This window comes from Macaca thibetana, chromosome 1 (assembly GCF_024542745.1).
Source record: "Macaca thibetana thibetana isolate TM-01 chromosome 1, ASM2454274v1, whole genome shotgun sequence".
Taxonomy (NCBI): domain Eukaryota; kingdom Metazoa; phylum Chordata; class Mammalia; order Primates; family Cercopithecidae; genus Macaca; species Macaca thibetana.
This window is the reverse complement of record NC_065578.1, coordinates 159,637,464-159,649,470: the sequence shown is the minus strand read 5'-3', so window position 1 is coordinate 159,649,470 and position 12,007 is coordinate 159,637,464. Positions and strand designations below refer to the sequence as shown.

The 12,007-nt window shown below is 49.2% G+C and overlaps 1 protein-coding gene and 1 long non-coding RNA gene across 2 annotated transcripts in view; one reads left to right on the top strand and one right to left on the bottom strand.

Annotated features, from left to right (window-relative positions):
* The first annotated feature begins 884 nt into the window (after nucleotides 1-884).
* The window catches only part of PRELP (proline and arginine rich end leucine rich repeat protein), a 13,069-nt gene continuing 1,946 nt past the window's right edge, over nucleotides 885-12,007 (top strand). The window contains exons 1-2 of the mRNA XM_050764113.1: nucleotides 885-1,045; nucleotides 9,957-10,945. Of these exons, the coding sequence (XP_050620070.1) occupies nucleotides 9,973-10,945 (973 nt within the window). The 5' untranslated portion in view covers nucleotides 885-1,045; nucleotides 9,957-9,972. The remainder of the gene's footprint in view (nucleotides 1,046-9,956; nucleotides 10,946-12,007) is intronic.
* The window catches only part of LOC126939630 (uncharacterized), a 21,583-nt gene continuing 14,551 nt past the window's right edge, over nucleotides 4,976-12,007 (bottom strand). Inside the window, exon 3 of the long non-coding RNA XR_007720436.1 lies at nucleotides 4,976-5,583. This is a non-coding gene — a long non-coding RNA (uncharacterized LOC126939630). The remainder of the gene's footprint in view (nucleotides 5,584-12,007) is intronic.

Sequence of the window (12,007 nt, the reverse complement as noted above, 5' to 3'; positions counted from 1 at the left end):
TTTGATGGGCATCTACTGAACTGCAAGTGTGTTGTGCTTTCTTAACTGAGGGGCATTGTTAGAGGATTGTTAGAGGTAATGGTGTTACTTGAATGGGTCTTCTGGGGTGTTGATGTGCACGGGGGAAATTTCGATTTCCCATCACTTTGTGTGATGCCCACACAGCCCCTAAATCTCACCTAAGTGTGATATAGAGAAGCTGAAAGAAGCCACTGCACTGTCCACATGAGCTAGGAACAGTGACTTTAGGTCTTACATTAAATCTTAATTCTGCCTTAACTTTGCTGTGCAACTCAGGCCAGACTTCTCCCTCTCTGGTTCTCAGAACAGCTCTGGCAGCCAAACCGAAGTTACCTCCTATGCCAGCTTGAGACTCCACTCCCTTTGCAACCTCCTGGAGAAGATAACTTAGGGAAAGACTGTCACTGCTCAGAGGAAGCATTCCAAACCCCTCACTGGTTTAGGAATTTAACACCATGGAGCAACGGCCCCAGAAGGCAAGGCAATTGTCAGGAGGAATTAAACAGGCTAGTGCTGGACCCAGCCATCCGGTCCTGGCTTACACAGAGGTTGCTTTTCATGCCTTTTCCCTCTGTTAATTTGGCTTGTTTTCCAAACATGGGTCAAACAACCCCTCTTCAGAAGTGGCAGCAGCAGAAGGAAATGTTATTAAAAATGAGTCTGTTAGTGGGAATGGTGTGTGGATGAAGTCTTTGGGAGTTTTGGCTGCCAAATAAAGACTTTATTGTCATTCCTCCTTTCCCAAGCTCCCTCCCTCTCTCCTCTCCTCTCCTCCCTCCCTCCTCCCTCCCTCGTCCCTCCTCTCCTCCCCTCCCTCCCTAAGATCTGCCCCTCCCTCCCCCTAAGCTAACCTCCCCACCCCAATAGGATCTGGTGGAAGAAAAGTGAGGCAAACACAAGCACGCACACACCACTGGGAGATCAGATCTTCTAGCTGGCTCTCTGCTGCCACAGCTCCGCCGAAGGGAGGGGGTGGAAGAGGAGGACTAAACTCAGAGCTGAGAGGAGAGGCAGGTGTGTGCAGGTAAGCCCAGTCGGGAGATGGGCAGGAGACTCGGAAGAATCTTTCATCCAGTAAGTTTCCTCCTGATCTGTCCATTTACTGATCTAGTCTCTATCCTCTTACTCCTTCCTTCCTCCCACCTCTTTCTCCTCTCAAATGAGTTCAAATTTAGTCTTCCTAATTTCTTTCCTAAGCCTCTTCCTCTTCTTTTCATCACTCTATACCCCTATATTTGCTTGCTGCAAAAGTTAAGCTTTCCTGCTACAGATGTTTGTTGTAGCACAGTGAGCCACGCTGCACAATGTGTCTCTACAGATCAGGTGTTTCCATAGAAACTGGACTCCAGCACCCATTTCTTTGCACCTTTTGTGTATTGTCACACACTGTGGAAGTCACACACATCACACGGAGGCTGCACTTTCACTACCACCACCCCACATGGCCATACAAAATGAAGACATCCTGTCCATTCACCTCTGCCCTCTGCATCTGACATGCAGAGCTAGACCACATCGTCACCAGATAGCAGCGGACACACACACACAGGCACACATGTTCCCCGCATCTTGTCTCTCGCCCTTTCACACACCTCCCCAGCTGTGAGAACAACGGCAAAGTACGTCTTCCCGTCGAGATGGCAGAGCCAGAAGAAAATCTTGCATCCCAAGTCCAGGCTGAATAGGGAGGAGATAAACAAGAGTGGGAGCTGGAAGGGTTTCTTCATTATTTAGGGCTTGACTGGGTAGGAGGGAGAGAAAAGTGGCTTTTTCCAACCTGCACAGGGTCTTCTCAGCAGCTTTGAATTTCTGTCTCACTGGTCCAAACCACTTGGCTTTTGGAAAGAAAGAAAAGCAACCCAGTTCTCAATCCTTGCAGGTCCTAATTCCCAGCTCTGCGGACAGTTCATTTTTTATTTTTTATTTTTCCTGCAGGCAGCCAGAAAAATATTTTTCTTTAAAGCCGTTCTGAAATTATTCCAACCATTCAGGTTGGCAAAAGGTCCTGTGGCAGAGGAGAAAAAAGAACAAAAAGGCGGCAGTTCCTTAAGCAGTTGGGGAGGGGAAAACTGAAGGGTGGCCCCTCTCCTGCTCCCCTGCCCATTTCTCTCCATTAATAGAGAGGGGCTGTCCCAAGGCAGGCAGGGTAGAGGGAGATCAGGGTCCCACACACAGCTGATCTTCACAATCACCTAAGGGCAGGAGAGGGAGGAGTGTGGAAGGCTTACTAAAAATACAGATGTCGGATCTCACTACAGATCTACTGAATCAAGACCCAGGAGTCGTGTTTTAATACTTCAGGAGATTCTGATGGTCCACCAGGGCTTGAGAATCAGGGGCCTGAGAGAGAGCTTTGCTGTCATTTTTAAGCTCAAGACTCTGGCAGTGTTAGCTGGGCAGAAAGACTGTGTCCTGGAAAAGGAGCTCCAGAGTGTCCCAAATAGGCCATCCCTTTTTTTGGGGAGTGGGAGTAAACAGGGTAGAGCTGTCTCCCTCTCTCCTCCTTGCAAGCACAAGCAGCCATATATACCACAGAGGAACATTCTGGTCAGAAAGTTCCCCCAAGATGGCTCCACAGAGCTTCTGTTTCCCCTCACCTGCTCATCTGCCTGCCCCAGGACCCCAGGAGCACGTGCTGGGCTCTTCCCCTGACCCTTCTAGGCCCTGCTCCTCCTGCCCAGCAGCCGCCTGTCTGGGCTCTCACAGAGGGTGGGCTGAACACTTTCTTCATTCCCCTCCACCTCCCTAGGGGGCAACCCCATTTATCAGGCATGTGAGTGAAGAATTTCAAGGCTGGAAGGGGCAAAAAGCTGGGTGCAAAAGGCTGGGAGAAGTCACGAATCACAGTGGAACTCCACGGCCTGCTGAGGAAGGCAGACTTGCACCTTCTCTGGCCAGTGTCCCCTCACCTGTTGCAGAACACATGGGTGAGAAGGTAGTGAATGACAGGAACTCTCATTTACTGCTGGTGGGAAGGCAAAATAATAAAGCCATTTTGAAAGACAAAAAAAAAAAAGACAAAAAAAAAAAAAAAAAAAAAAAAAAAAAAAAAAGACAGAACAAGCTTTCCCTAGGTGGCTGGGGGTTTCCAGAGTCTCCTCAATTAGTGTTTCTGAGACCCAAGTGTGATCTCACAAAGCCACAAAGGGGAGGAAGTTGCTCTGTGTGGAAGAGCTGGTACCCCACCCACAAGGATCCCTGCCTTTGAGCAGTGCATGGGGGCTGCCCTCTAGCCAGGCTGGAGGAAAAGAGACCCCATTGCTTTGAAATAATATCAACAAAACCTTAACATTCACAGAACACTCACTTTGCGTGTATTGACTCATTTAACTCTCAAAACAGAAAAGAATGTGTTAATATGCCCATTTTACAGAGGAGAAAAGCAATTGCTCTGCCTAAGCCTACCCAGCTAAGCATCTGAAGAACTGCAGGGTTGGGTCTCAGATCTATAACCACTCAAGGCATCAGACACACTCTTCTAGGCTTTCTTCAAGGGTTGGAGATGCTGGGGGAGCGGGGCAGAGAAGGATATGGTGGGGAGCGGGGCAGAGAAGGATATGGTGGGTGGCAGGGGCAGAGAAGGATATGGTAGGCGGCAGGCTGTCAGAGAAAAGTCGTCTCACCCTGGTTTCTTCCCCACCACTCAGAATGGAAAACTTGCTCTTCTAGACTAGTGGCCTGAGGCCAGAAAATCTTCATTCTGTTTACACTTTGCCTTGTGGTAGACACTGGGGAGACAGATGGTCTCTCCATAATAGTGTTATTTTTATTTTTAGCACTCTTTGATCTGTAGTGCATTTTAAAGCTGCTAACCACACTTGCTTCTGACAACTGGGTAAGGAATATAGGTATAGGGAAGATTCTGTTATTCCCATTTTACAGATAAGAAAACTGAGGCCCAGAACAGGGTTCATATCACTAGGTATGGTGGAGGGGTGAGAATCTTCTCTTCTAACTAGTATGCACCTAGCAGACTCTCCTCCCACTGCCCCAGGCAAGCTCATCCTTCTATCATTTCGCCTTCCTAGAAAGGGGCATCTTGAAGTCATCACGCCCCCATAAGGCTCCTTTGTTATCTCAGGACCCTATCAGCCCTAATGGGGGCCTTGAAAGGGCTTCAGGCTCACTCCTCTGCTAACTGTGCTCATAAATTGGCAAAGACTGCTTGATTCTCTCTGCTTTCAACCCCCTTCTGGACTACAGGAAGAGATAAAGAGAGCAGGATGGCTTTCGACATCTAGGTTGAGAACAGAAAGAAGGCAAAAAAGAGAGAGGGATGTTCCAATGTTCACAGGCACAGTGCTGGGTCAGAAGCAGCCCCATTCTCTACCGCAGGGTAGCTCTGGGTCAAGGCATGGAGGCTTAGGGGTGACCAATTAGACAGGAGATCTGACAAGTAAAAAGAATGCCAGCTCAGGGTGCAGAGTAACCCTGCTGCTAACCCTGCCTAGCCCTGGGAGACAAACCCAACCTCATTCCCAGCCCAACCTCAACCTCTCCATACAAAGCCAATTAGCCTTAAATAGCTGCTCCTAATGTCTTGACCAATCCATCAGGACTTCCACCCATCCCTGCTCTGAGCAGAAACATCCCACCAGTCCTGGGTTTTAACAGTAAATTAATGAGAGAGATAGGGAAGGGGGCTATCTCACTTTAAAAATCAAGGAGTCCATGGGGCGCTGTGGCTCACGCCTGTAATCCCAGCATTTTGGGAGACTGAGGTGAGCAGATCACTTGAGCTCAGGGGTTTGAGACCAGCCTGGGCAACATGGTAAAACCCCATCTCTACAAAAAAGACAAAAATTAGCCCGGTGTGGTAGTGCATGCCTGTAGTCCCGGCTACTCAGGACGCTGTGAAGGGAGGATCACCTGAGCCCAGAGAGGTTAAGGCTGCAGTGAGCTGTGATTGCACTACTGCACTCTCTAGCCTGATCAACAAAGGGAGACCCTGTATCACCAAAAAAAAAAAAAAAAAAAAAAAAAAAAAAAAAAAAAAAATCAAAGCGTCTCTCTGGATAATCTGCTCTTTATAAACAAATAAATAAGTAAGTAAGCCTCTGCCACTTGCAGATATTTTGCACTTTATAACATGCCTTCAAATGCATGATCTCGTTTGATCCTCACACAGATGAGAAGCCTGGGTTGGAGAGTCAGAGCCAGGAGTCAAGCCCAGATCCACAATAATTGGAATTGAAATTAGAATTTAAAACTCTCTTAGGGGCTGGGCACAGTGGCTCACACCTGTAATCCCAGCAATTTGAAAGGCCGAGGTGGGAGGATCACTTGAGCTTAGGAGTTCAAGACCAGCCTGGGCAAATAGTGAGACCCCCATCTCATTTTTGTTTAAAGTGAAAAAAGAAAAAAAAGAAATTAAGATTCTCTTAGGAAACGTTCTCAAACGTGGAGAGTGAGTGTTGGGTTGGGCAAAGCATAGCTTTTCTCTTCCGTTAAACAGCAGCTTTTCCAGAACCGATGGTGGAGAGCAGAACTGCATGCAGTTGGCTGTTGTAGGTGGTCAACAAACCTTCACTGATTGAGCAATGAATAGAGCCCAGTAGAAAGCTGTGGGTGGAGAGGTGCACTTGCGAAAGCATAAAAAAAATTTAAAAACACACATGGACCCATCCTAAGGAATCTTATGATTGGACAGAATTTTCTAGAAGGCAGGAGCATAGAGTGAGGCTCTGAGGCTTTGTAGGAGGGACTATGACTACCCATGGAGTCCAGGTACCCTCAGTCTGTCACATGGATTCTGGTTTTAGAGACCTAGGACATCACGGAGCCCTGCCAGAGAGAATGGCTGTGCTGTCAGCTGTGACAACTTCTCATCCTGCCTCACGGCAAAGCTCCAGCAGGAAGAGGCATCACCCCATGAGAAAAGCCTTAGAAATGAACGCTATTTCCTTAAGAGAGAAGCATCCCTGCACTTGGAATGGTTCTGATTCAGCCCTGGGGCTGAGGGAAGGGGAGGAGAGCAGGTTCAGCTTCCCCACAAAACTTGCTCGTGGGAGCGTTTCCCGGGGAACCTCCTATTGGCTCTGGGATCGGCTTGGGTAGGCCCAGAGGTTTGGAATGTAAACAGGTCAGAGGACTAGTGAAAAGATAAGTGCCCAAAGGGTCTGGTGCTGCACACGGGGATGAGGAAGGCCTGTGTTTACTATGGATGAGAAGGCATGCGTGGTTAGCCTGCTGGGTGGAGCTATGATGACCTGCCTGTTCCTCTCACCCCTGACGATGAAGACCAGGGCTGTCCTGGCACTGAGCCAAGGAAACCCCCCGCTCCCCCCCACCCCAGCACAGGTCACAGCCACGATGCCTCACTGCTTTTGCTGGAAGCCCTGGGCAAATTTGTGCCCAGTCCCTGGCATATGCTTTCAGTGACAAAGGCAATGAAGGGATAAAGGAAAACCCCCGCCAGTGCTGGGAGCCTCCTTGGGACAGGGTTTCTCATAGTATGAAAGATTTCTTGCTCATTTCTAGGCTTCTGGGAGATTAGAAAATAATTTTTTTTAATCAGGGTCACAAAAATTGAGGCTTTTAGAAACGTTTGTTTTAGAATACTTATGCTTTAACCACCCCCTTAATTTATATGCAAGATGACTGTTCTGTTTTCCAGAAAATAACAGAACTTACACAATGTTAATTCATAGTTCACCAATTACAAGTGAAGCGGGGTTCAGCCAACAAGACTCAAGCTTAAAGTTTTGCAATTAATGCCTTCTCTTTTTAATCCTTGCAATGTATCTCTGAGAATGTTACATCCTTAACAGATTAAGCCAAAAACTTAACTGCAAGATCCTTTGTGATAGGAGGCCAGGGAAAATGGCCTTCCAGACCCCCATGGAGAGGCCTGCCTTGGAAGAGACCACCTTAGAGGGAGGTGGAGAAGCAACAGAGGCTGAAGGACAGTCTCTGCCCTCCTTCCCTCCTGCCTTCCTTTTTTCCTTCCGATACTCAGTGTACTGCATAAGGGCTCACATACGCACACAGAGGATAAGTGAGTGAGTTTGCTTATGTGATGGAACTTGGACAGGTGTGTGTGTGAGAGTGTGCAGACTGGGGGGTCAAGGGTGTGTGTGTGTGTGTCCATGCGCATAACCTGCGGTGAGACACCCTCCACCCATCCATGGCTAAGCTCTTCTCTTTCCAGTTTCTTGTCACATTCAGCTTCTGAGCATCTGTCCTAGAATTTAGCAGCTGTGAGTGGCTTCTGTTGTCTTCCTTTGATCAAAGCCAGCAAGGAGCCAGGCACTGGGTCAAGCAAGAAAAGAGTCTAAGCTGACATGGGTTCAGAGGGAAGGCAGGAGAGGCAGAGTGTCTGAATCAGCACAGTGATCACAGGGTCCAGACGCAAGCTGGAGACATACTCTAGCCCACCCTATCTCAGAGAAGCTTTCATCCCCCGTGTGTCCAGACCTCGAAGCAGTGGAAGGGGCACCCCAATTCTGAGGAAGAGGCAAGGAGGGCCAGTTGAAGCAATGTGAGAATGGGGATCCTGGCTGGGGGTGTCATAGGAATGATAGCCTTGGAGAGGGGAAGGTATAGGGCATCCCCTCCAGGGACCCTTCCTAGCCTAGGCCAGGGGGATGCCCGTGGGAGCTGCCTATTTCTGTCTGCAGCCATGAGTCTGTTGTTATTTCCCCAGTTTCAGTTCAACTCAAACCACATGGCCTTATCTGGAGGGTCATCGGGGCCAATGGGAAGGAGGGCAACACCAAAACATCCTTCAGCTCCATATTTCAATGTCACTGAGGCTAGTGGGAGGTTCTTCTTGATATCCCACCTCAATACCACCAACTCCAAAGGATATGGGAGAAGCAATATCTGATCAAAAGAAAGGAAAGTGTTTTCTCCACATCTTTCAATCCCTTCCCTGTTTACTTTCCTGGGAGCCTCCACATCTGGGGAGACATTCTTGGCATATTTCCCAATGGCAAAGACGAGTGTTCTCTGAGCCAAGTGCAGGGAGTGGGGAGAGGGGTGAGGAGGCCCAGAGCATCTGTGAGCCAGGGTGGATGCAAAGGTGTTCGCAGCACTTCCCTCCCTTCCCAAGATCCCACTAGCTCTCCTCTGGAAGGGAGGAGGCCTTGGTTCTTGTCCAAGGCCTAGGTTCTTGGGTCTGCTGTTAAATAGCATCCTGGCCTTGGCAAGCCACTTCTTCCCTCTAGTCCTCAGTTTTGTAAACAGTGGGGTCTGGAGTTGATTGGTGGATGGAGCAGTTGAGGCTGAGCCAGAACCACATCTCCAGAATCCTGCCTGGCGTCTTCAGCAAGCTGGAGAACCTGCTGCTCCTGGATCTCCAGCACAACAGGCTGAGTTGATTGGTGGATTTCAAGCCATTTTTAGCAAAGAAACATGTCCCCCTCCCTCCCACACCAAATGAATGCTTTGGGTAAACCTCATTATATATAATAGGTTTTTTAAAAAGAGAGCTGCTGAGGTTGACACAGGGGTGGGTTGAGGGCACCCCAGGCCCATCTCCTCAGTCTCCTCCCCACAGGGGTGCTCCACAGAAATGAAGGCAGAGTTGGAAAACCACTATGTTATGGGATCTTTAAGGACTTTTCTGGATTTAACCAGGACTATGGTTCATAGTCCTAACTGTGGACTATGGTTCATACATCCTAACATCCCTCTCATGAAGACACTGATGATTTTCTCAGCCTGCGAATGGGAGGACTGAGGGCCACAGTGGTTAAGGATCTTCTCTGACAAGCCCCAGGACTCCTGACTCCAAGTCCAGTTTCCTTCCTTCCTTCCTTCCTTCCTTCCTTCCTTCCTTCCTTCCTTTCCCTCCTTCCTTCCTTCCTTCCTTCCTTCCTTCCTTCCTTCCTTTCTTTCCTTCCTTCCTTCCTTCCTTTTCTTTCTTTCCCTTCCTTCCTTCCTTCTCTTTCTTTCTTTCTTCCTCTCTCTTTCTTTCTTTCTCTCTTTCTTTCTTTCTTTCTTTCTTTCTTTCTTTCTTTCTTTCTTTCTTTCTTTCTTTCTTTCTTTTTCTTTCTTTCTGTCTGTCTGTCTGTCTGTCTGTCTGTCTCTCTGTCTGTCTTACTTACAGAGTTTCGCTCTTGTTGCCCAGGCTGGAGTGCATTGGTGCAATCTCGGCTCACCGCAACCTCCTCCCGGGTTCAAGAGATTCTCCTGCCTCAGCCTCCCAAGTAGCTGGGATTACAGGTGTCCACCACCACACCCTGCTAATTTTTTGTATTTAGTAGAGATGGGGTTTCTCCATGTTGGTCAGGCTGATCTTGAACTCCTGACCTCAAGTGATCCACCTGCCTTGGTCTCTCTCCCAAAGTGCTGGGATTACAGGTGTGTATACCACCACCCAAGCCCCAGCCTGGGCCCAATGTGCTTTTTTTTTTTTTTTTTTTTTTTTTTTTTTTTGAGACAGAGTCTCACTCTGTCGCCCAGGCTAGAGTGCAGCAGCGTGATCTCAGCTCATTGCAAGCTCCTCCTTCCGTGCTCATGCCATTCTCCTGCCTCAGCCTCCAGGGTAGCTGGGACTACAGGAGCCCTCCACCACACCCAGCTAATTTTTTGTATTTTTAGTAGAGATGGGGTTTCACCATGTTAGCCAGGATGGTCTCGATCTCCTGAACTCGTGATCTGCCCACCTCGGCCTCCCAAAGTGCTGGGATTACAGGCGTGAGCCACCGCGCCCGGCCCCCAGTGTGCTTTCTACCAGCATGCCCCCTGCCCTCTTCAAAGCAGGCTCAACACATCAAGTGGCTAAGCCAATGGCCAAAGAATCCAGAGCCTCAAACCCTTGTTACTCCCTCACCTGCTGGGTACAGGCAAACAAGGAGATGCTTCTACAGCTCCCCAAGCTCTGCCTGTCTTCCCTGGAGGTCTAGTTCTGCCCAATTCTGGCTTCAAAAACATGACATCTAGTTACTGAGGGCCCAAGGCTAATGACCTCCTGTGTCTTCTCCCTGCAGGTGCATCACCTAGATCATGAGGTCACCCCTCTGCTGGCTCCTCCCACTTCTCATCTTGGCCTCGGTGGCCCAAGGCCAGTCAACAAGACGACCAAGACCCGGGACTGGGCCCGGGCGCAGACCCAGGCCCAGGCCCAGGCCCACACCCAGCTTTCCTCAGCCTCATGAACCAGCAGAGCCAACAGACCTGCCTCCTCCCCTCCCTCCAGGCCCTCCATCTGTCTTCCCTGACTGTCCCCGCGAATGCTACTGCCCCCCTGATTTCCCATCTGCCCTCTACTGTGATAGCCGCAACCTGCGAAAGGTCCCTGTCATCCCGCCCCGCATCCATTACCTCTATCTCCAGAACAACTTCATCACTGAGCTCCCGCTGGAGTCCTTCCAGAATGCCACAGGCCTGCGATGGATTAACCTGGACAACAACCGAATCCGCAAGATAGACCAGAGGGTGCTGGAGAAATTGCCTGGCCTGGTGTTCCTCTACATGGAGAAGAACCAGTTGGAAGAGGTCCCCTCGGCCCTGCCCCGGAACCTGGAGCAGTTGAGGCTGAGCCAGAACCACATCTCCAGAATCCCGCCTGGCGTCTTCAGCAAGCTGGAGAACCTGCTGCTCCTGGATCTCCAGCACAACAGGCTGAGCGACGGCGTCTTCAAGCCCGACACTTTCCAGGGCCTCAAGAACCTCATGCAGCTCAACCTGGCCCACAATATCCTGAGAAAGATGCCGCCCAGGGTCCCTACCGCCATTCACCAGCTCTACCTGGACAGCAACAAGATTGAGACCATCCCTAACGGATATTTCAAGAGCTTTCCCAATCTTGCCTTCATTCGGCTTAACTACAACAAGCTGACAGACAGGGGACTCCCCAAGAACTCCTTTAACATCTCCAACCTGCTCGTGCTCCACCTGTCACACAACAGGATCAGCAGTGTGCCCGCCATCAACAACAGGCTGGAACACCTGTACCTCAACAACAACAGCATCGAGAGTGAGTGGGGTGGGCCAGGGCGGGGCCGAAGGCAAGGATGTTGGCTTGTGTAGCGCCTCCACCCTCTCTAGGGAGTCTCAGGGTGGGGTGGTATAAAAAGCATCCACTTTGGCACTGGACTTCAATTTATGGCCTTGCCACTTGCTATCTGGGCGACCTTGAAAAGATATTTGACCTCTCTGGGAAGTTTCCTCATCTGTAAAGTGAGAATGGTAATAATACCTTCTTTCACGAAGGTGATATGAAGACGTAATAGTTTAATACGGAGAAAGTGCCCAGAATACCATACCTGGAGGGACATAGGTTTTCTTCCTCTATTCTTCCTCAGCCCCAGTTCCTTGGCAACTGGATCTATAGGTAGGGTAGACATGGAATATACTCCTGGACATTATACTAAAGACAGAACAGAGACATTTAAATACCTATCCTGAAATGTCCTGGGCCGGCCCTCTGCAGAAACCTGCCCCTATGGGAGGATGCTTCTTCCCAACCCTGAGCCTGGGTTTTTATTCAGGGTACACAACTGGTAAAAATGTGGCAGTCAGGAAAAGAAGGTCTGTATGCTGGTGCTTTCTGAATCTATCGGGAAGGGTGCAATGTTTAGGTGGACTTAAGGGAGAGTTTGCCTGACTGACATTTACAGGGTCCTGAACTTGGAGTGTCAGTTGCAGCCCAGGAGAGGAGGTTGGAAGTTGCAGTTTTGCTTCAATCAAAAATTTCAACTCTGAGCAGAGCATCAGCAAAAAGTTTTAGAAGTGAAATAATATTTTCTGGTCCTTGAACAAAATCAGCCTACATTCACACAAGGGATGCAGCAGCAGAAGGAAAGAGGGATTCAGGGAGAAGAGAAGGACCCTTAGAATGATATTTGGGGATCCTTAGGTTCCAAGCCAAAGAATGAGAGGGAGATTGTTGGTGTCTCTACCGACACCAACAATGGGCGAATAGATCTGTTTGCTCATTTGGGATAATTTCAAGAAGTAGGGGAGGATTTTTTTTAATCTTACAAAAAAAAAAAGGGAAAAAGGGAAGACTGTCTAATTTTACCCTGGAGACAGTACA